The sequence below is a fragment of the Salvelinus alpinus genome, chromosome 3 (genome assembly GCF_045679555.1).
Source record: "Salvelinus alpinus chromosome 3, SLU_Salpinus.1, whole genome shotgun sequence".
Taxonomy (NCBI): Eukaryota; Metazoa; Chordata; class Actinopteri; order Salmoniformes; family Salmonidae; genus Salvelinus; species Salvelinus alpinus.
The window spans coordinates 105,200,755-105,225,474 of NC_092088.1; the positions used below are offsets into that span (position 1 = coordinate 105,200,755).

At 45.0% G+C, this 24,720-nt stretch overlaps 1 protein-coding gene across 1 annotated transcript in view; it reads left to right on the forward strand.

Moving 5' to 3' along the window:
• The window catches only part of LOC139571658 (formin-2-like), a 165,766-nt gene that overhangs the window by 87,669 nt on the left and 53,377 nt on the right, over nt 1-24,720 (forward strand). Inside the window, exons 9-13 of the mRNA XM_071394732.1 lie at nt 12,201-12,262; nt 20,096-20,187; nt 20,574-20,703; nt 22,666-22,812; nt 24,425-24,484. Of these exons, the coding sequence (XP_071250833.1) occupies nt 12,201-12,262; nt 20,096-20,187; nt 20,574-20,703; nt 22,666-22,812; nt 24,425-24,484 (491 nt within the window). The remainder of the gene's footprint in view (nt 1-12,200; nt 12,263-20,095; nt 20,188-20,573; nt 20,704-22,665; nt 22,813-24,424; nt 24,485-24,720) is intronic.

Here is a 24,720-nt window from a genome sequence, read left to right on the forward strand (position 1 = left end):
TTGTTGGTTGGTTACTGACCTTTTAGTTGTTGGTTGGTTACTGACCTTTTAGTTGTTGGTTGTTTACTAACCTTTTAGTTGTTGGTTGTTTACTAACCTTTTAGTTGTTGGTTGTTTACTAACCTTTTAGTTGTTGGTTGTTTACTAACCTTTTAGTTGTTGGTTGTTTACTGACCTTATAGTTGTTGGTTGGTTACTAACCTTTTAGTTGTTGGTTGGTTACTAACCTTATAGTTGTTGGTTGTTTACTAACCTTTTAGTTGTTGGTTGTTTACCCGCCTTTTAGTTGTTGGTTGGTTACTAACCTTTTAGTTGTTGGTTGTTTACCCGCCTTTTAGTTGTTGGTTGTTTACCCGCCTTTTAGTTGTTGGTTGGTTACTAACCTTTTAGTTGTTGGTTGGTTACTGACCTTTTAGTTGTTGGTTGGTTACTGACCTTTTAGTTGTTGGTTGGTTACTAACCTTTTAGTTGTTGGTTGGTTACTAACATTTTAGTTGTTGGTTGGTTACTAACCTTTTAGTTGTTGGTTGGTTACTAACCTTTTAGTTGTTGGTTGGTTACTAACCTTTTAGTTGTTGGTTGGTTACTAACCTTTTAGTTGTTGGTTGGTTACTAACCTTTTAGTTGTTGGTTGGTTACTAACCTTTTAGTTGTAGGTTGGTTACTGACCTTTTAGTTGTTGGTTGGTTACTAACCTTTTAGTTGTTGGTTGGTTACTAACCTTTTAGTTGTTGGTTGGTTACTAACCTTTTAGTTGTTGGTTGGTTACTAACCTTTTAGTTGTTGGTTGGTTACTAACCTTTTAGTTGTTGGTTGTTTACTAACCTTTTAGTTGTTGGTTGTTTACTAACCTTTTAGTTGTTGGTTGTTTACTAACCTTTTAGTTGTTGGTTGTTTACCCGCCTTTTAGTTGTTGGTTGTTTACCCGCCTTTTAGTTGTTGGTTGGTTACTAACCTTTTAGTTGTTGGTTGTTTACCCGCCTTTTAGTTGTTGGTTGGTTACTAACCTTTTAGTTGTTGGTTGGTTACTAACCTTTTAGTTGTTGGTTGGTTACTAACCTTTTAGTTGTTGGTTGTTTACCCGCCTTTTAGTTGTTGGTTGGTTACTAACCTTTTAGTTGTTGGTTGGTTACTAACCTTTTAGTTGTTGGTTGTTTACTAACCTTTTAGTTGTTGGTTGTTTACTAACCTTTTAGTTGTTGGTTGTTTACCCGCCTTTTAGTTGTTGGTTGTTTACCCGCCTTTTAGTTGTTGGTTGGTTACTAACCTTTTAGTTGTTGGTTGTTTACCCGCCTTTTAGTTGTTGGTTGGTTACTAACCTTTTAGTTGTTGGTTGGTTACTAACCTTTTAGTTGTTGGTTGGTTACTAACCTTTTAGTTGTTGGTTGTTTACCCGCCTTTTAGTTGTTGGTTGTTTACCCGCCTTTTAGTTGTTGGTTGTTTACCCGCCTTTTAGTTGTTGGTTGGTTACTGACCTTTTAGTTGTTGGTTGGTTACTGACCTTTTAGTTGTTGGTTGGTTACTGACCTTTTAGTTGTTGGTTGTTTACTAACCTTTTAGTTGTTGGTTGTTTACTAACCTTTTAGTTGTTGGTTGTTTACTAACCTTTTAGTTGTTGGTTGTTTACTAACCTTTTAGTTGTTGGTTGTTTACTGACCTTATAGTTGTTGGTTGGTTACTAACCTTTTAGTTGTTGGTTGGTTACTAACCTTATAGTTGTTGGTTGTTTACTAACCTTTTAGTTGTTGGTTGTTTACCCGCCTTTTAGTTGTTGGTTGGTTACTAACCTTTTAGTTGTTGGTTGTTTACCCGCCTTTTAGTTGTTGGTTGTTGGTTGGTTACTAACCTTTTAGTTGTTGGTTACTGACCTTTTAGTTGTTGGTTGGTTACTGACCTTTTAGTTGTTGGTTGGTTACTGACCTTTTAGTTGTTGGTTGGTTACTAACCTTTTAGTTGTTGGTTGGTTACTAACCTTTTAGTTGTTGGTTGGTTACTAACCTTTTAGTTGTTGGTTGGTTACTAACCTTTTAGTTGTTGGTTGGTTACTAACCTTTTAGTTGTTGGTTGGTTACTAACCTTTTAGTTGTTGGTTGGTTACTAACCTTTTAGTTGTAGGTTGGTTACTGACCTTTTAGTTGTTGGTTGGTTACTAACCTTTTAGTTGTTGGTTGTTTACCCGCCTTTTAGTTGTTGGTTGTTTACCCGCCTTTTAGTTGTTGGTTGGTTACTAACCTTTTAGTTGTTGGTTGGTTACTGACCTTTTAGTTGTTGGTTGTTTACTAACCTTTTAGTTGTTGGTTGTTTACTAACCTTTTAGTTGTTGGTTGGTTACTAACCTTTTAGTTGTTGGTTGGTTACTAACCTTTTAGTTGTTGGTTGGTTACTAACCTTTTAGTTGTTGGTTGTTTACTAACCTTTTAGTCGTTGGTTGTTTACTAACCTTTTAGTCGTTGGTTGTTTACTAACCTTTTAGTCGTTGGTTGGTTACTAACCTTTTAGTCGTTGGTTGGTTACTAACCTTTTAGTCGTTGGTTGGTTACTAACCTTTTAGTCGTTGGTTGGTTACTAACCTTTTAGTCGTTGGTTGGTTACTAACCTTTTAGTTGTTGGTTGTTTACTAACCTTTTAGTTGTTGGTTGTTTACTAACCTTTTAGTTGTTGGCTGGTTACTAACCTTTTAGTTGTTGGCTGGTTACTAACCTTTTAGTTGTTGGCTGGTTACTAACCTTTTAGTTGTTGGTTGGTTACTAACCTTTTAGTTGTTGGTTGGTTACTAACCTTTTAGTTGTTGGTTGGTTACTAACCTTTTAGTTGTTGGTTGGTTACTAACCTTTTAGTTGTTGGTTGGTTACTAACCTTTTAGTTGTTGGTTGGTTACTAACCTTTTAGTTGTTGGTTGGTTACTAACCTTTTAGTTGTTGGTTGGTTACTAACCTTTTAGTTGTTGGTTGGTTACTAACCTTTTAGTTGTTGGTTGGTTACTAACCTTTTAGTTGTTGGTTGGTTACTAACCTTTTAGTTGTTGGTTGGTTACTAACCTTTTAGTTGTTGGTTGGTTACTAACCTTTTAGTTGTTGGTTGGTTACTAACCTTTTAGTTGTTGGTTGGTTACTAACCTTTTAGTTGTTGGTTGGTTACTGACCTTTTAGTTGTTGGTTGGTTACTGACCTTTTAGTTGTTGGTTGGTTACTGACCTTTTAGTTGTTGGTTGGTTACTGACCTTTTAGTTGTTGGTTGGTTACTGACCTTTTAGTTGTTGGTTGGTTACTGACCTTATAGTTGTTGGTGGTTTGGGTTTCTGTCATTGTTTAGAAGCAGACGTGTTTTGAAGTCAACATTCCCCTGCCTTTCTGGAAGCAGTGACCTCATTTCCTTTCTGTCCTCGTGCCCTGTTGTCTCGTGATATAGTGATGGCTGCTACATGCTACAGCATTATAAACTGATGTGGTGATGGCTCCTACATCCTACAGCATTATAAACTGATGTGGTGATGGCTCCTACATCCTACAGCGTTATAAACTGATGTAGTGATGGCTCCTACAGCATTATAAACTGATGTGGTGATGGTTCCTACATGCTACAGCATTATAAACTGATGTGGTGATGGCTCCTACAGCATTATAAACTGATGTGGTGATGGCTCCTACAGCATTATACACTGATGTGGTGATGGCTCCTACAGCATTATAAACTGATGTGGTGATGGCTCCTACAGCATTATAAACTGATGTGGTGATGGCTCCTACAGCATTATAAACTGATGTGGTGATGGCTCCTACAGCATTATAAACTGATGTGGTGATGGCTCCTACAGCATTATAAACTGATGTGGTGATGGCTCCTACAGCATTATAAACTGATGTGGTGATGGCTCCTACAGCATTATAAACTGATGTGGTGATGGCTCCTACAGCATTATAAACTGATGTGGTGATGGCTCCTACAGCATTATAAACTGATGTGGTGATGGCTCCTACAGCATTATAAACTGATGTGGTGATGGCTCCTACAGCATTATAAACTGATGTGGTGATGGCTCCTACATCCTACAGCGTTATAAACTGATGTGGTGATGGCTCCTACATCCTACAGCGTTATAAACTGATGTGGTGATGGCTCCTACATACTACAGCGTTATAAACTGATGTGGTGATAGCTCCTACATGCTACAGCGTTATTAACTGATGTGGTGATGGCTCCTACATACTACAGCGTTATAAACTGATGTGGTGATAGCTCCTACATGCTACAGCGTTATTAACTGATGTGGTGATAGCTCCTACATGCTACAGCGTTATTAACTGATGTGGTGATGGCTCCTACATCATTATAAACTGATGTGGTGATGGCTCCTACATGCTACAGCATTATAAACTGATGTGGTGATAGCTCCTACATGCTACAGCGTTATAAACTGATGTGGTGATGGCTCCTACAGCATTATAAACTGATGTAGTGATGGTTCATACATGCTACAGCGTTATAAACTGATGTGGTGATGGCTCCTACATGCTACAGCATTATAAACTGATGTGGTGATGGATCCTACATGCTACAGCATTATAAACTGATGTGGTGATGGCTCCTACAGCATTATAAACGGATGTGGTGATGGCTCCTACAGCATTATAAACTGATGTGGTGATAGCTACTACATCCTACAGCATTATAAACTGATGTGGTGATGGCTCCTACAGCATTATAAACTGATGTGGTGATGGCTCCTACATGCTACAGCGTTATAAACTGATGTGGTGATGGCTCCTACATGCTACAGCATTATAAACTGATGTGGTGATAGCTGCTACTACGTACTTCAATACCTGGATGAATACAGCTGTCTCGATGTTTAAACGAATCCCCCTGGATGAATACATACTCGGGATGTTCAAACAAAGGATCCAGGTCAGGGAAGTCGAATTTCTGCTCAAATGTCTGGTGTGACCGCCGAGCTAATATCCCAAAGTTTTTATCGGATATTGGTTAATAATACTAGAGACGTTCTGAGCGAATAATGTAAGAAATAACCCCCCAAAAATACTGCTACTTTGTCCAGGAGTTAGAAACGGGGTGTCTGATGGTGTCATCTTGTCACACACACACCTTCTGTGATCACGTTGGCCGCAAGGAAGAGATCAATGAGCCCCTTTCTATTCTCTGTCCATTATCTGAATCCAGAACAGTGTTTATGTTGGTTACCACCACATTCCTAAAAAAGGAAGAACGTCTCTGAAGTTTTTCCAACTTCTCTGATCTGCCGCGAACAACAACAAAATGCTGATCAATGCCTTTCTTCCCACATTATGAATTATATATAGCGACAGACAAAACCAGACAGAAGATCTGTAATTTACAATGAAATATGTTTGTTTTCCCTTGTGAGAAGGGGACTTTTCTCAGGAATACTGAACCAAATTACAGTCCTGCCTGCGTCTCAAATGTCCCCGTCCTCTGTAGAGATGGGAATATGAATGTCCCCGTTCTCTGTAGAGATGGGAATATGAATGTCCCCGTTCTCTGTAGAGATGGGAATATGAATGTCCCCGTTCTCTGTAGAGATGGGAATATGAATGTCCCCGTTCTCTGTAGAGATGGGAATATGAATGTCCCCGTTCTCTGTAGAGATGGGAATATGAATGTCCCCGTCCTCTGTAGAGATGGGAATATGAATGTCCCCGTCCTCTGTCCTCTGTAGAGATGGGAATATGAATGTCCCCGTCCTCTGTCCTCTGTAGAGATGGGAATATGAATGTCTCTTTTTGTTCTGTGTGTTTTGAGGTGGAATGTAAACGTCAAATCAACAGAAGTCCCCTAATGAGTCCAATATTTAAATGTTTTGATGGAACTTAACCAGTAAGAATGGAAACAATTCCCTCCCTACCCAACCGTGTCTCAGAAAACACACCAAATGTTTTTTTTACTTTAAAGTTACGTTTACTTCAACATGTAATTTTCTTTTGTGAGTCGATGTGAAGTGAAATGCAGCATTTTAAAAACAGCGATATTCTAGTGGTGTTTAGACATCTTACTGCACGTTGAGTCGGTCTCAGAACAGAGATATTCTAGTGGTGGTTAGACATCTTACTGCACGTTGAGTCAGTCTCAGAACAGAGATATTCTAGTGGTGGTTAGACATCTTACTGCACGTTGAGTCAGTCTCAGAACAGAGATATTCTAGTGGTGTTTAGACATCTTACTGCACGTTGAGTCAGTCTCAGAACAGAGATATTCTAGTGGTGGTTAGACATCTTACTGCACGTTGAGTCAGTCTCAGAACAGAGATATTCTAGTGGTGGTTAGACATCTTACTGCACGTTGAGTCAGTCTCAGAACAGAGATATTCTAGTGGTGTTTAGACATCTTACTGCACGTTGAGTCAGTCTCAGAACAGAGATATTCTAGTGGTGGTTAGACATCTTACTGCACGTTGAGTCAGTCTCAGAACAGAGATATTCTAGTAGAGATATTCTAGTAGAGATATTCTAGTAGAGATATTCTAGTGGTGGTTAGACATCTTACTGCACGTTGAGTCGGTCTCGGAACAGAGATATTCTAGTGGTGGTTACTAGTCCAACGCTCTAACCACTAGGCTACCTGTCGTACCCTTTTTGTACATGCTTTTTTGTTTAATTCTAGGTTGTTTGTTTGAAATTACAGTTTCAAAGTAACATTATCACGTGATCAATGACGTCCATTTGTATTTTGATGTGGTTTTTCAGACGGTCGTGTAATGCGAGATCTTAATGATTTCTCTGTGGTGCCAGTTCTTTCTTTGACGCCAAGTTGCTTTCAAACATCGACCTCCACTATAACACCTTACTGACTCATTGAGTTAGATCTCTCCCAGTTTATAGCGCCTGAACGTCAGCTCAGCAGGTTACGGAGGGGGATTTGCCATCACACCTCAATAGGTACAAGATCGAATTCCTGTCTATTGTTGAAAAATGATTTTCTCTGTCTTCCCATTTGTTGTTCAAAATAATTTGTTTTATTTAGCCTAGCCTATTATAATCTTTTGTCTTCAGCACCGTACCAAAACGAACAGTCAGATGGACGGCCAACAGACTGTCAGTGTGTGGTTGGGAAGGAATTTCAATGTATTTATTTAACTTTTTTATTTAGAAAGGAAATGATCAGAATAATCCCTCTGAGCCACATCTCCAGGAACCAGACCGTGTGTCTGAGACGTACAGAACGTATAAACACATTGATTAGATTGAAATGCACTACAAATTATTTTGGCACCAGCATAAAATATACAGCAACATTCCTCCCAATAAGCCCTGATTGTTAAGCAGAGCTAAATAAACAGCAGGAATCTCCTCTCCACCCCCCCATCCTCCTCTCTACCACCCCATCCTCCTCTCCATCCTCCTCTCCACCCTCCTCTCCACCCCCCATCCCCCTCTCCATCCTCCTCTCCGCCCCCCTCTCCATCCTCCTCTCCGCCCCCCCATCCTCCTCTCCACCCCCCATCCTCCTCTCCACCCCCCATCTTCCTCTCCATCCTCCTCTCCACCCCCCCATCCTCTCCACCCCCACCCCCATCCTCTTCTCCACCCCCCCATCCTCTCCCCCCCCCATCCTCTCCACCCCCCGTCCTCTTCTCCACCCCCCACCTTCATCCTCTCCACGGACGGGGTGTGGAGAGGAGGACCGTTGATTCCTCCTCTAGTGTGATGGACCGGCCCTTCATCTTGGACTGTTGTCTAAGTATTCTCAGGTAGAAAGCATTTAAGAGAATATTCCCTATATAGTGCACTACTTTTGACCAGGGCTCTGGTTGAGTGTAGTGCACCAAACGGGGAATAGGGTGCTATTTTGTGAAGCAGCCAATCTGTCCTGTGTTGACTTCCTGTCCCTTAACGTCTGGCCGTTTAATTCAAACAGGCACCGTGTAGTAGCAAGGAGGCGAGGCGTTCTCTATCGTTTTACTACTGGATACACTCACTGTACCTAAACGCTTCAATGTAATACTATATCTGAGGATTAAACATTCAACCACTTCACCTCTGTTTGTGTTCAAATATTTACTTTCTAAAGGATTACAGTGTGAGGCGCCAGATCCGTTCTAGCCCAGACTAAAAGTCGACGTGAGGAATTTAAACAGTCTTTTATCTGACAGATTTGAGGTCGTGTTTCTTTCATCATGCCGTTTTTGTGGAGTGTTGCGCCGCTGATTATATGTTGGTAGACAAATATTCCCCCTCTAGACTAGACCGACACAAGTTGAGCTAGCAAGGAGAGCTAGCAAGGGTAGTGTCCTCCTCTGTCTCTCTCGCTCTCGCTCTCGCTCTCTCTCGCTTAGTGTTACCAAAGGCTGTGTCAATCCACAGGCACTCTGATAAAGCTAACAACAAAGGAATGACCGACAAGAGGCTGCAACAAGTCAGTGGACTTAAACTGCTGTTTGTTTGGAGTAGAGTTGAATCACAGGACTGCTCAGAGAGGGCTGGGGATAGGTCTACTAGAGACTACTGCTGTTCAGAGAGGGCTGAGGATAGGTCTAGTAGACACTGACTAGACACTACTGCTGCTCAGAGAGGGCTGAGGATAGGTCTAGTAGAGACTGCTGCTCAGAGAGGGCTGAGGATAGGTCTACTAGAGACTACTGCTGTTCAGAGAGGGCTGAGGATAGGTCTACTAGACACTGACTAGAGACTACTGCTGTTCAGAGAGGGCTGAGGATAGGTCTACTAGAGACTACTGCTGCTCAGAGAGGGCTGAGGATAGGTCTAGTAGACACTGACTAGAGACTACTGCTGTTCAGAGAGGGCTGAGGATAGGTCTAGTAGAGACTGACTAGAGACTACTGCTGCTCAGAGAGGGCTGAGGATAGGTCTAGTAGAGACTACTGCTGTTCAGAGAGGGCTGAGGATAGGTATACTAGAGACTACTGCTAGAGACTAGAGACTGACTAGAGACTACTGCTGTTCAGAGACGACTGAGGATAGGTCTAGTAGACACTGACTGGACAGTTAACAGCATTTTATTAAACTATATTTTGTCTACATGTTAAATGTTTTATTTCACCTGTATTTAACCATGTATGCCAGTTGAGAACAAGTTCTCATCTACATAGATCTAATGAAGAGGATATTATGTACCTTGTTTGAGTTTTATTATCGTTGGTGGTCGGAGACACTTACAGTATATATTAAGATAATAGATTTTCCTTCAAAAGGTTGTCTGGAAAATTGGCCTGATAATTTCCCCTCCTTTTAAAAGGCGGTTGAGCTGAATTGGTGTCAGAGGTGCTAGTTAGCCGAGCAGACAGCCAGTCTCTCCTTGTGACAGCCAGTCCCGATGTGGAGGAGTGATTTTTGCCATGCAGCCAAATGTAGTTAATTGCCCCCCCCCCCCCCCCTAGCCTCTTCACACCCCCATTAAGCTTCTTAGTGGTGTCAGGCTTGGGGGGAGGGGGGGGGAGGGGGGGGACCTTTTAGACGCCTGTGGGTGGTGCTGAACTCTGTGGGAATTGGGGAAAAGGAAAGAAATGCTCAAATCTGCTCTAAAGCTGTGAGCTTTGCACCACGGTGGGTTTGACCCCGTTTCAAGGTTGTGGAGTTGGGATTAATTCAGCTGTTGGATTATGAGCAGAGCCGTGCTCCCCTGTGTCCAGGCCGTGTCAGGAATGACCCCCCCCCCCCCCCTCCAAGTTCTCACAGCTCTCAGGGTGTCAGCTCCCAGCCTGCACCTGATCTCGCCGCTCTGGCGTCTTCTTGGCGTCTTGCGTCACGGCGCCTCGGCCTTGCAGAGATATGCAGGAGCATTTTAAGTCTTGTTGGCTCCAACACTTGTTTTGACCTCATCTCTCCTGTCAGACGAGGGCTGTAGTAAGGTCAAAGTGTCCCCCCCTCCCTCATTACCAGCCCCCACCAGCCTTCAGTCTTTAACCTTATGACCAGTGGTCAGAGGGTGAATGGGCAAGACAAAGATTTAAGTGCCTTTGAATGAGGTATGGTAGTAGGTGCCAGGCGCACCGGTTTGTGTCAAGAACTGCAACGCTGCTGGGTTTTTCATGCTCAACAGTTTCCTGTGTGTATCAAGAACGGTCCACCACCCAAAGGACATCCAGCCAACTTGACACAACTGTGGGAAGCATTGGAGTCAACATGGTCCAGCATCCCTGTGGAACGCTTTCGACACCTTGTAGAGTCCGTGACCCGACGAATCGAGGTGGTTCTGAGGGGGTGCAACTCAATATTAGGAAAGTGTTCCTCAGGTTTTGTACGCTCAGTGTAGATGTCTACATACATACACACACACACACACATACACACACACACACACACACACACATACATACACACATACATACATACATACATACATACATACATACATACATACATACATACATACATACATACATACATACATACATACATATTAGCCAAATACATTTAAACTCAGTTTTTCACAATTGCTGACATTTAATCCTAGTAAAAATTCCTTGTCTTAGGTCAGTTAGGATCACCACTTTATTTTAAGAATGTGAAATGTCAGAATAATAGTAGAGAATTATTTGTTTCTTTCATCACATTCCCAGTGGTTCAGAAGTTTACATACACTCAATTAGTATTTGGTAGCATTACCTTTAAATTGGTTAACTTGGGTCAAACATGTCGGGTAGCCTTCCACAAGCTTCCCACAATAAGTTGGGTGAATTTTGGCCCATTCCTCCTGACAGAGCTGGTGTAACTGAGTCAGGTTTGTAGGCCTCCTTGCTCGCACACACTTTTTCAGTATTACCCACACATTTTCTATAGGATTGAGGTCAGGGCTTTGTGATGGCCACTCCAATACCTTGACTTTGTTGTCCTTAAGCCATTTTGCCACAACTTTGGAAGTATGCTTGGGGTCATTGTCCATTTGGAAGACCCATTTGCGACCAAGCTTTAACTTTCTGACTGATGTCTTGAGATGTTGCTTCAATATATCCACATCATTTTCCTCCCTCATGATGCCATCTATTGTGTGAAGTGCACCAGTCCCTCCTGCAGCAAAGCACCCACACAACATGATGCTGCCACCCCCGTGCTTCACGGTTGGCATGGTGTTCTTCAGCTTGCAAGCATCCCCCTTTTTCCTCCAAACATAACAATGGTCATTATGGCCAAACAGTTCTATTTTTGTTTCATCAGACCAGAGGACATTTCTCCAAAAGGTACGATCTTTGTCCCCATGTGCAAACCATGGTCTGGCTTTTTTATGGCAGTTTTAGAGCAGTGTCTTCTTCCTTGCTGAGCGGCCTTTCAGGTTATGTCGATATAGGACTCGTTTTACTGTGGATATAGATACTTTCATACCCGTTTCCTCCAGCATCTTCACAAGGTCCATTGCTGTTCTGGGATTGATATGCACTTTTCGCACCAAAGTAGGTTCATCTCTAGGAGACAAAACGTGTCTCCTTCCTGAGCGGTATGATGGCTGCGTGGTCCCATGGTGTTTATACTTGCGTACCATTGCTTGTACAGATGAACATGGTACCTTTTGGCGTTTGGATATTGCTCCCAAGGATGAACCAGACTTGTGGACGTCTGTAATTTGACTAATTTCTTTTGATTTTCCCATGATGTCAAGCAAAGATTCACTGAGTTTGAAGGTCGGCCTTGAAATACATCCACAGGTACACCTCCAATTGACTCAAATTATGTAAGTTAGCCTATCAGAAGCTTCTAAAGCCATGACATAATTTTCTGGAATTTTCCAAGACAATTGTTGGATAAATTACTTGTGTCATGCACAAAGTAGATGTCCTAACCGACTTGCCAGAACTAGAGTTTGTTAACAAGAAATGTGTGGAATGGTTGAAAAACGAGTTTTAATGACTACAACCTAAGTTCATATAAACTTCCGCCTTCAACTGTGTATCTATATTAACCACTCACTGTCTTCTGTCTCTTCCAGCCATCCTTGATAACCACTCACTGTCTTCTGTCCCTTCCAGCCATCCTTGATAACCACTATCTGTCTTCTGTCCCTTCCAGCCATCCTTGATAACCACTATCTGTCTTCTGTCCCTTCCAGCCATCCTTGATAAACACTATCTGTCTTCTGTCCCTTCCAGCCATCCTTGATAACCACTATCTCTCTTCTGTGCCTTCCAGCCATTCTCGATATCCATAATCTGTCTTCTCTCTTCTGTCCCTTTCAGCCATCCTCAATAACCACTAACTGTGTTTTGTCTCTTCCAGCCATCCTGAACCTGGACAATACTGTGGTGGACCTGGAGACTCTACAAGCCCTCTATGAAAACGTAAGGCTCTGATCTATCATCCCTAAAGTCCAAAGGAAGGTGTGTCTTTGGCCAGGATACAAACACATGAAAATAAATGAGCATCACACTGTGTGGCTAATCTGTGTTGGTTTGAATCCTGGCCTTAGTCTTACTGTTGGTTGTAATGTATTCAGGCTATGATGGACTTTCCTTAGTTCTGGCCACTGTACCTGGCATGTCACTATAGACCTCAATCACCAACAGTTGTTCAGTAAGGAACAGAAGAGGTTTTGTGAAGGCCTTGTAAGAAATAATTTATTTACAATATCACTTTGTTCAGGCCTTGTTAGTGCAATGGGATCTGGTTGCTTCGGGCCTTGTTAGAGCAATGCATTCTGGTTGCTTCGGGCCTTGTTAGAGCAATGGGTTCTGGTTGCTTCGGGCCTTGTTAGAGCAATGCATTCTGGTTGCTTCAGGCCTTGTTAGAGCAATGCATTCTGGTTGCTTCAGGACTTGTTAGAGCAATGGGTTCTGGTTGCTTCAGGACTTGTTAGAGCAATGGGTTCTGGTTGCTTCAGGACTTGTTAGAGCAATGCATTCTGGTTGCTTCGGGCCTTGTTAGAGCAATGCATTCTGGTTGGTCGGGCCTTGTTAGAGCAATGCATTCTGGTTGGTCGGGCCTTGTTAGAGCAATGCATTCTGGTTGGTCGGGCCTTGTTAGAGCAATGCATTCTGGTTGCTTCGGGCCTTGTTAGAGCAATGCATTCTGGTTGCTTCGGGCCTTGTTAGAGCAATGCATTCTGGTTGCTTCGGGCCTTGTTAGAGCAATGCATTCTGGTTGCTTCGGGCCTTGTTAGAGCAATGCATTCTGGTTGCTTCGGGCCTTGTTAGAGCAATGCATTCTGGTTGCTTCGGGCCTTGTTAGAGCAATGCATTCTGGTTGCTTCGGGCCTTGTTAGAGCAATGCATTCTGGTTGCTTCGGGCCTTGTTAGAGCAATGCATTGTGGTTGCTTCGGGCCTTGTTAGAGCAATGCATTGTGGTTGCTTCGGGCCTTGTTAGAGCAATGCATTCTGGTTGCTTCGGGCCTTGTTAGAGCAATGCATTCTGGTTGCTTCGGGCCTTGTTAGAGCAATGCATTCTGGTTGCTTCGGGCCTTGTTAGAGCAATGCATTCTGGTTGCTTCGGGCCTTGTTAGAGCAATGCATTGTGGTTGCTTCGGGCCTTGTTAGAGCAATGCATTGTGGTTGCTTCGGGCCTTGTTAGAGCAATGCATTGTGGTTGCTTCGGGCCTTGTTAGAGCAATGCATTGTGGTTGCTTCGGGCCTTGTTAGAGCAATGCATTGTGGTTGCTTCGGGCCTTGTTAGAGCAATGCATTGTGGTTGCTTCGGGCCTTGTTAGAGCAATGCATTGTGGTTGCTTCGGGCCTTGTTAGAGCAATGCATTGTGGTTGCTTCGGGCCTTGTTAGAGCAATGCATTGTGGTTGCTTCGGGCCTTGTTAGAGCAATGCATTGTGGTTGCTTCGGGCCTTGTTAGAGCAATGCATTGTGGTTGCTTCGGGCCTTGTTAGAGCAATGCATTGTGGTTGCTTCGGGCCTTGTTAGAGCAATGCATTGTGGTTGCTTCGGGCCTTGTTAGAGCAATGCATTGTGGTTGCTTCGGGCCTTGTTAGAGCAATGCATTGTGGTTGCTTCGGGCCTTGTTAGAGCAATGCATTGTGGTTGCTTCGGGCCTTGTTAGAGCAATGCATTGTGGTTGCTTCGGGCCTTGTTAGAGCAATGCATTGTGGTTGCTTCGGGCCTTGTTAGAGCAATGCATTGTGGTTGCTTCGGGCCTTGTTAGAGCAATGCATTGTGGTTGCTTCGGGCCTTGTTAGAGCAATGCATTGTGGTTGCTTCGGGCCTTGTTAGAGCAATGCATTGTGGTTGCTTCGGGCCTTGTTAGAGCAATGCATTGTGGTTGCTTCGGGCCTTGTTAGAGCAATGCATTGTGGTTGCTTCGGGCCTTGTTAGAGCAATGCATTGTGGTTGCTTCGGGCCTTGTTAGAGCAATGCATTGTGGTTGCTTCGGGCCTTGTTAGAGCAATGCATTGTGGTTGCTTCGGGCCTTGTTAGAGCAATGCATTGTGGTTGCTTCGGGCCTTGTTAGAGCAATGCATTGTGGTTGCTTCGGGCCTTGTTAGAGCAATGCATTGTGGTTGCTTCGGGCCTTGTTAGAGCAATGCATTGTGGTTGCTTCGGGCCTTGTTAGAGCAATGCATTGTGGTTGCTTCGGGCCTTGTTAGAGCAATGCATTGTGGTTGCTTCGGGCCTTGTTAGAGCAATGCATTGTGGTTGCTTCGGGCCTTGTTAGAGCAATGCATTGTGGTTGCTTCGGGCCTTGTTAGAGCAATGCATTGTGGTTGCTTCGGGCCTTGTTAGAGCAATGCATTGTGGTTGCTTCGGGCCTTGTTAGAGCAATGCATTGTGGTTGCTTCGGGCCTTGTTAGAGCAATGCATTGTGGTTGCTTCGGGCCTTGTTAGAGCAATGCATTGTGGTTGCTTCGGGCCTTGTTAGAGCAATGCATTGTGGTTGCTTCGGGCCTTGTTAGAGCAATGCATTGTGGTTGCTTCGGGCCTTGTTAGAGCAATGCATTGTGGTTGCTTCGGGCCTTGTTAGAGCAATGCATTGTGGTTGCTTCGGGCCTTGTTAGAGCAATGCATTGTGGTTGCTTCGGGCCTTGTTAGAGCAATGCATTGTGGTTGCTTCGGGCCTTGTTAGAGCAATGCGTTGTGGTTGCTTCGGGCCTTGTTAGAGCAATGCGTTGTGGTTGCTTCGGGCCTTGTTAGGACGACTTGTTAGGTTGTAGAAGTGTGTGGGGAGCAGAGCGGGGTTGTAGAAGTCTGTGGGGGGAGAGGGGGGTTGTAGAACTGTGGGGGGAGCAGAGCGGGGTTGTAGAACTGTGTGTGGAGCAGAGCGGGGTTGTAGAAGTGTGTGGGGAGCAGAGCGGGGTTGTAGAAGTGTGTGGGGAGCAGAGCGGGGTTGTAGAAGTGTGTGGGGAGCAGAGCGGGGTTGTAGAAGTGTGTGGGGAGCAGAGCGGGGTTGTAGAACTGTGTGGGGAGCAGAGCGGGGTTGTAGAACTGTGTGGGGAGCAGAGCGGGGTTGTAGGACTGTGTGGGGAGCAGAGCGGGGTTGTAGGACTGTGTGGGGAGCAGAGCGGGGTTGTAGAACTGTGTGGGGAGCAGAGCGGGGTTGTAGAACTGTGTGGGGAGCAGAGCGGGGTTGTAGAACTGTGTGGGGAGCAGAGCGGGGTTGTAGAACTGTGTGGGGAGCAGAGCGGGGTTGTAGAACTGTGTGGGGAGCAGAGCGGGGTTGTAGAACTGTGTGGGGAGCAGAGCGGGGTTGTAGAACTGTGTGGGGAGCAGAGCGGGGTTGTAGAAGTGTGTGGGGAGCAGAGCGGGGTTGTAGAACTGTGTGGGGAGCAGAGCGGGGTTGTAGAACTGTGTGGGGAGCAGAGCGGGGTTGTAGAAGTGTGTGGGGAGCAGAGCGGGGTTGTAGAAGTGTGTGGGGAGCAGAGCGGGGTTGTAGAAGTGTGGGGGGAGGGGGGTTGTAGAACTGTGGGGAGAGGGGGGTTGTAGAACTGTGGGGGGAGAGGGGGATGGTAGAACTGTGGGGGGAGAGGGGGGTGGTAGAACTGTGGGGGGAGAGGGGGGTTGTAGAAGTGTGTGGGGAGCAGAGCGGGGTTGTAGAAGTGTGTGGGGAGCAGAGCGGGGTTGTAGAAGTGTGTGGGGAGCAGAGCGGGGTTGTAGAACTGTGGGGGGAGGGGGGTTGTAGAACTGTGGGGAGAGGGGGGTTGTAGAACTGTGGGGGGAGGGGGGTTGTAGAACTGTGGGGGGAGAGGGGGGTTGTAGAACTGTGGGGGGAGAGGGGGGTTGTAGAACTGTGGGGGGAGAGGGGAGCAGAGGGGGGTTGTAGAACTGTGGGGGGAGAGGGGGGTTGTAGAACTGTGGGGGGAGAGGGGGGTTGTAGAACTGTGTGGGGAGAGGGGGGTTGTAGAACTGTGTGGGGAGAGGGGGGTTGTAGAACTGTGTGGGGAGCAGAGGGGGTTGTAGAACTGTGTGGAGCAGAGCGGGGTTGTAGAACTGTGTGGGGAGAGGGGGGTTGTAGAACTGTGTGGGGAGCAGAGCGGGGTTGTAGAACTGTGTGGGGAGCAGAGCGGGGTTGTAGAACTGTGGGGGGAGAGGGGGATAAAGGCCTTGAATGTTTTCATTTGTTGTTTTGGTTCTGTGATGTAGCTTAATGGGTCTGTGTTTCAGGGTTTCCGTTCTGGCTGAAAGGGTCGGTCCTGCCAGACTCTTCAAGGCTCGTCACTAACAGCCAGCTGTAGGGTGCTTCCCAAATGGCTCCCTATTCCCTACACAGTGCACTACTTTAGACCAGAGCCCTATGGCACCCTATTCCCTATATAGTGCACTACTTTAGACCAGAGCCCTATTCCCTATATAGTGCACTACTTTAGACCAGAGCCCTATTCCCTATAAATTGCACTACTTTAGTCCAGAGCCCTATGGCACCCTATTCCCTATATAGTGCACTACTTTTCATGTCTAAGACTCTGGGCTCTGGTCAAAAGTAGTTCACTATATGGGGAATATGGTGCCGTTTGAGAGGAAACCATAATGGTGTTCACTCACTCCATTTATTATTTAACCTTTATTTAACTAGGCAAGTCAGTTAAGAACAAATTCCTTATTTACAATGACGGCCTGCCCCGCCCAAACCCTAACCCGGACGACGCTGGGCCAATTGTGCGCCGCCCTATGGGACTCCCAATCACGGCCGGATGTGATGCAGCCTGGATTCGAACCAGGGTGTCTGTAGTGACGCCTCTTGCACTGAGATTGCATGGTCTTAGACCCCTGCGCCACTCGGGAGCCCTTCATGCCTCCAGGGACCCCTGCGCCACTCGGGAGCCCTTCATGCCTCTCGGGACCCCTGCGCCACTCGGGAGCCCTTCATGCCTCTCGGGAGCCCTTCATGCCTCTCGGGACCCCTGCGCCACTCGGGAGCCCTTCATGCCTCTCGGGACCCCTGCGCCACTCCGGACCCCTTCATGCCTCCATGTCGTTGTTATTTCCTTCTTGCTGATTGGTGTGGTTCCTAACTCTTTGATCCTCCATCTTATTGGACGCGTTAGAAATGGTTAAAGATGGCGTCTGTCTGGACATCTGGCTGTGTCGTCTTTCTGAATTGGAGGTGAAGTGTTTACCAAGGTGTTAACTCTGTGGATGGTTCAGAACTGTGTAGTCTTTCTGATGTGGAAGTGAAGTGTTTACCAAGGTGATAACTCTGTGGATGGTTCAGAACTGTGTAGTCTTTCTGATGTGGAGGTGAAGTGTTTACCAAGGTGTTAACTCTGTGGATGGTTCAGAACTGTGTAGTCTTTCTGATGTGGAGGTGAAGTGTTTACCAAGGTGTTAACTCGGTGGATCGTTCAGAACTGCTGCCATGTTTATATCAGGATATCCAGGAACGTTTTGGAGAGACTCACTGTTTATATCGGGATATCCAGGAACGTTTTGGAGAGACTCACTGTTTACATCGGGATATCCAGGAACGTTTTGGAGAGACTCACTGTTTATATCGGGATATCCAGGAACGTTTTGGAGAGACTCACTGTTTATATCGGGATATCCAGGAACGTTTTGGAGAGACTCACTGTTTATATCGGGATATCCAGGAACGTTTTGGAGAGACTCACTGTTTATATCGGGATATCCAGGAATGTTTTGGAGAGACTCACTGTTTATATCGGGATATCCAGGAACGTTTTGTAGAGACTCACTGTTTATATCGGGATATCCAGGAACGTTTTGTAGAGACTCACTGTTTATATCGGGATATCCAGGAACGTTTTGGAGAGACTCACTCACCAGCTTTGTGTCGCTATTCAATGAACGTTACCCTATAAATGTAATCTGATGGACAATGATAACCAACCTTGAGTTGATTTGTTGATGTTGTATAGGCTGATGTGCTGATGCTTGTATGCAGGTTGACATTTATTGGCATGAATCTTGCCCTGGAGGCAGAACTGAGCGATGGGGCAGCTGCAAAGTCAAAATTGGCTACAGTACATCGTAAAAAAAAACATAAAAAATGATGATGTTTTGGTTTATGCATTAGCGTTGTGTTTAAGTTTAAAATCTGATTTTATGACGTTGTGGCTGTGCCAGCTAGTGACCACTCTGCAGAGCTGCCTCCAAGGAAAGACTCAGGACAATAAATGGCATCCTGCTGCTTGAATACTCTACGTTCTGATGCATGTACAGTGAATTGGTCTTTAGAATAAGTTCCCGGCGCAAATATTACTGATCATTTTAAACACACACTGTGCAATTTCAGATGGTTTAATTTGGTAAACTTGAGTGTCAGTCAGAGGGGCACTGCAGTCCCAGGAGCCCCGGTAAAAATGGGTCCTTTTGACATTGTTTCACGTCCCGAAATATTGAGTAATTTAGAGGTTATCACATCCTCCGTTGTGTCACAGCAGCACAGTATGTGGGTGGCAGGTAGCCCAGCGGTTAAGAGCAGTGGGGACAGTAACCGAAAGGTCGCTGGGTTGAATCCCCGAGCCGACCAGGTGAACAATCTGTCTGCCCTTGAGCAAGGCACTTAACTCTAATTGCTCTTGTAAGTGACTCTGAATCAGAGAGTCTGTTAAATGACTCACTAACTAAGTGACTGAATCAGAGCGTCTGTTAAATGACTCACTAACTGTAAGTGGCTCTGGATCAGAGTCTGCTAAATGACTGAAATGTAAAACGTAAGTGGAGGAAACGTTTTAGACATTGTGGCTTTTGTCTTTGGTTTGGTTTTCCTCAAGGCACCACCAGTTTAGGAGACACTTCTTAGTTTTCCATGTAAACAAGGGTCTGATTCCATGTGCCAGAATAACATACTACTATTATACTACTGTAGTACAGTAGTAGTAGTGGTGAAATACTACTGAAATACTATTACTGTACTACATGAATGCTGCTGAAGTACTACAGTAAAGTAGTAGTATTTCAGTAGTAGTAGTTCACCACTACTACTGTACTACAGTACTACTGCAGAAGTACTACTGCCTGTAGTACTTCTGCAGTAGCCATGTAGTACAGTAATAGTATTTCAATAGTAGTAGTAGTTCACTACTACTGTAGTAGTACTGCTATGAATGCTGAACCCAGTTGTCATATGTGGTCTATGATGTCTTAAATCTCTGAAACTGGAAACACTTATCTCCCTCACTAGCTTTAAGCACCAGCTGTCAGAGCAGCTCATAGATTACTGCACCTGTACATAGCCCATCTATAATTTAGCCCAAACAACTACCTCTCCCCCTACTGTATTTATTTATTTTGCTCCTTTGCACCCCATTATTTCTATCTCTACTTTGCACATTCTTCCACTGCAAATCTACCATTCCAGTGTTTTACTTGCTATATTGTATTTACTTCGCCACCATGGCCTTTTTTTTGCCTTCACCTCCCTTATCTCACCTCATTTGCTCACATTGTATATAGACTTATTTTTCACTCTATTATTGACTATGTTTGTTTTACTCCATGTGTAACTCTGTTTTGTTGTATGTGTCGCACTGCTTTGCTTTATCTTGGCCAGGTCCCAATTTGTAAATGAGAACTTGTTCTCAACTAGCCTGCCTGGTTAAATAAAGGTGAAATAAATAAATAAATAAAAATGTCAGTGCTCTGAATTCTTGGAAATTAGAGAACATGTGATGAGCTCACGTTTGAATCTCTAAATTGAGAGCGGTGTCAAACTAATCCGTATGTATGTGGTCTGTCGGGTCTAAGTTGATCACGTTGTCCTGTTGTCCGTCTTTTCAGAGAGCACAACAGGATGAGATGGAGAAGATCGATAAGCACATCAAGTCATCTAAAGACAAGGACAACGCCAAACCTCTGGACAAACCTGAACAGTAGGTGTTCTGGAGAATCACTCCATTATTCTAACAACCAGTCATGTTCGTAAAGTAGGAAGTGACTTAAACCCGTCCTATCTCATCTCCTCTATTCCAGGTTCCAGTTACATCATGAAGTGGTTTCCTCAAACCCATCCTCCGATCTCTTGTCTCCTCTATTCCAGGTTCCTGTTCCAGTTACATCATGAAGTGGTATCCTCAAACCCATCCTCCAATCTCTCGTCTCCTCTATTCCAGGTTCCTGTTCCAGTTACATCATGAAGTGGTATCCTCAAACCCATCCTCCGATCTCTTGTCTCCTCTATTCCAGGTTCCTGTTCCAGTTACATCATGAAGTGGTATCCTCAAACCCATCCTCCGACCTCTTGTCTCCTCTATTCCAGGTTCCTGTTCCAGTTACATCAGATCCCCAACTTCTCAGGCCGGGTGTTCTGTATCCTGTTTCAGTCCACCTTCTCTGAATGGATCTCCTCTATCCTGCGCAAACTGGACATCCTGCAGAGAGTGTGCACGGTGAGTCTGTGTGTGATTATTATTATCTGACCCTGCCCTAGGACCATGCCTCAGGACTACCTGACATTATGACTCCTTGTTGTCCCCAGTCCACCTGGCCGTGCTGCTGCTCCAGTTTCGACTGTTCTGCCTGCGGCTATGGAACCCTGACCTGTTCACTTTGATTACTATTATTTGACCCTGCTGGTCATTTATGAACATTTGAACATCTTGGCCATTTTCTGTTATAATCTCCACCCGGCACAGCCAGAAGAGGACTAGCCACCCCTCATAGCCTGGTTCCTCTCTAGGTTTCTTCCTTGGTTTTGGCCTTTCTAGGGAGTTTTTCCTAGCCACCGTGCTTCTACACCTGCATTGCTTGCTGTTTGGGGGGTTTTAGGCTGGGTTTCTGTACAGCACTTTGAGACATCAGCTGATGTAAGAAGGGCTTTATAAATAAGTTTGATTGTGACGTGTTTGGTATGTGTGTGCGTATACACCTGTTTGTGTGTCTCACCTCAGTAGAAATCAGAAGAGGTCTGCTAAGGATTGGTCCTCTGGACAGTGGAAGTAGTTTTAAACAGGACCGTCTCAATCCTTCCTCTGTGGAAGTGGTTTTAAACAGGACCGTCTCAACCCTTCCTCTGTGGAAGTGGTTTTAAACAGGACCGTCTCAACCCTCCCTCTGTGGAAGTGGTTTTAAACAGGACCGTCTCAACCCTCCCTCTGTGGAAGTGGTTTTAAACAGGACCGTCTCAATCCTTCCTCTGTGGAAGTGGTTTTAAACAGGACCGTCTCGATCCTTCCTCTGTGGAAGTGGTTTTAAACAGGACCGTCTCAATCCTTCCTCTGTGGAAGTGGTTTTAAACAGGACCGTCTCAATCCTTCCTCTGTGGAAGTGGTTTTAAACAGGACCGTCTCAAATCCTTCCTCTGTGGAAGTGGTTTTAAACAGGACCGTCTCAATCCTTCCTCTGTGGAAGTGGTTTTAAACAGGACCGTCTCAATCCTTCCTCTGTGGAAGTGGTTTTAAGCGGGACCGTCTCGATTCTTCCTCTGTGGAAGTGGTTTTAAACGGGACCGTCTCGATCCTTCCTCTGTGGAAGTGGTTTTAAACGGGACCGTCTCAATCCTTCCTCTGTGGAAGTGGTTTTAAGCGGGACCGTCTCAAACCTTCCTCTGTGGAAGTGGTTTTAAGCGGGACCGTCTCGATCCTTCCTCTGTGGAAGTGGTTTTAAACAGGACCGTCTCAATCCTTCCTCTGTGGAAGTGGTTTTAAACGGGACCGTCTCAATCCTTCCTCTGTGGAAGTGGTTTTAAGCGGGACCGTCTCGATTCTTCCTCTGTGGAAGTGGTTTTAAACGGGACCGTCTCGATCCTTCCTCTGTGGAAGTGGTTTTAAACAGGACCGTCTCAATCCTTCCTCTGTGGAAGTGGTTTTAAACAGGACCGTCTCAATCCTTCCTCTGTGGAAGTGGTTTTAAACAGGACCGTCTCAATCCTTCCTCTGTGGAAGTGGTTTTAAACAGGACCGTCTCAATCCTTCCTCTGTGGAAGTGGTTTTAAGCGGGACCGTCTCGATCCTTCCTCTGTGGAAGTGGTTTTAAACAGGAGCATCAGTATAGATAATAACAGCCCTTCTGGATGAAGTGTGTTCAGAAAACAGTTTTCATGTTGAAGCTGAATGTGAATGACTGATCCTATTAATCTACTCAGCCTCATACACACACTGACTGTCCCTCTCTCTCTCTGTCCCTGTCTCGATCTCTCCTGTCTGTCCACCCCTTCTCTCTCGATCTCTCCTGTCTGTCCCTGTCTCAATCTCTCCTCTCTGTCTCAATCTCGTGTCTCCCCCCTCTCTCTCTCTGTCCCTGTCTCAATCTCTCCTGTCCCCCCCCTCTCTGTCTCAATCTCTCCTGTCTGTCCCCCCCTTCTCTCCTGTCTGTCCCTTTGTCTCCCTGTGTGTGCCCATCTCCTCCTCCAGACCTTGCAGAGTGGCCAGTGTGTGATGCAGGTGCTGGGTCTGGTCCTGGCCTTTGGTAACTTCATGAATGGTGGCAACCGAACCAGAGGACAGGCTGACGGCTTTAACCTGGATATCCTGCCCAAGCTGAAGGATGTGAAGAGCAGCGTGAGTGTCACTACTGGTGCTCTAGGACCTACACCCTATTCCCTATGGCTGGATGAGGCACTGCTAAGGCTCTAGGACCTGCACCCTATTCCCTATGGTTGGAAAAGACACTACTAGGACCTGCACCCTATTCCCTATGGTTGGGAGAGGCACTACTAGGGCACTAGGACCTGCACCCTATTCCCTATGGTTGGATGAGGCACTACTAGGGCACTAGGACCTATTCCCTATGTAGAGTCCATCTGGTCAACAGTAGACCAATGTATAGGCAGTAGGAAGCCATTTGAAATGCCGCTTAGTTAAACCTCTAGTTACACTGTGAGACATTACTGTCTATTTGGGACCCAGCTTAGTTAAACCTCTAGTTACACTGTGAGACATTACTGTCTATTTGGGACCCAGCTTAGTTAAACCTCTAGTTACACTGTGAGACATTACTGTCTATTTGGGACCCAGCTTAGTTATACCTCTAGTTACACTGTGAGACATTACTGTCTATTTGGGACCCAGCTTAGTTAAACCTCTAGTGACACTGTTAGACATTACTGTCTATTTGGGACCCATCTTAGTTATACCTCTAGTTACACTGTGAGACATTACTGTCTATTTGGGACCCAGCTTAGTTAAACCTCTAGTTACACTGTGAGACATTACTGTCTATTTGGGACCCAGCTTAGTTAAACCTCTAGTGACACTGTTAGACATTACTGTCTATTTGGGACCCATCTTAGTTATACCTCTAGTTACACTGTGAGACATTACTGTCTATTTGGGACCCAGCTTAGTTAAACCTCTAGTTACACTGTGAGACATTACTGTCTATTTGGGACCCAGCTTAGTTATACCTCTAGTTACACTGTGAGACATTACTGTCTATTTGGGACCCAGCTTAGTTATACCTCTAGTTACACTGTGAGACATTACTGTCTATTTGGGACCCAGCTTAGTTAAACCTCTAGTGACACTGTTAGACATTACTGTCTATTTGGGACCCATCTTAGTTATACCTCTAGTTACACTGTGAGACATTACTGTCTATTTGGGACCCAGCTTAGTTAAACCTCTAGTTACACTGTGAGACATTACTGTCTATTTGGGACCCAGCTTAGTTATACCTCTAGTTACACTGTGAGACATTACTGTCTATTTGGGACCCAGCTTAGTTAAACCTCTAGTGACACTGTTAGACATTACTGTCTATTTGGGACCCATCTTAGTTATACCTCTAGTTACACTGTGAGACATTACTGTCTATTTGGGACCCAGCTTAGTTAAACCTCTAGTCACACTGTGAGACATTACTGTCTATTTGGGACCCAGCTTAGTTAAACCTCTAGTGACACTGTGAGACATTACTGTCTATTTGGGACCCATCTTAGTTAAACCTCTAGTTACACTGTGAGACATGACTGTCCATTTTGTCAGGGTTTATATTGTGCTGGAAGACTGTAGTTACTGTTCCTACCATATTTTATGATGATGCAGATGTGGATTAAAATATATATTTTAATTTTGTAAAAGCTTTGTAGAACACTTTGTGAGAAAGTGTCGTAAACCAAACATGAATTCCATGAACTGAAGCTAATGTATTTTGTCTTCCTCCTTTTGGCAGGATAACACCCGGAGTCTGTTGTCCTACATAGTGGCTTACTATCTGAGACACTTTGACGAGGTACGTTGGCATCCTGTTTGTCCTGTTCTAATCACTCTCTTCTGTCTTGGCACGGAGCAGACCAGGACTTCACTTTTAAATTGTATTGAAGCCCCGGTCGGGCGGTTAGCTAGACGAAGCCCCGGTCGGGCGGTTAGCTAGACGAAGCCCCGGTCGGGCGGTTAGCTAGACGAAGCCCCGGTCGGGCGGTTAGCTAGACGAAGCCCCGGTCGGGCGGTTAGCCAGACGAAGCCCCG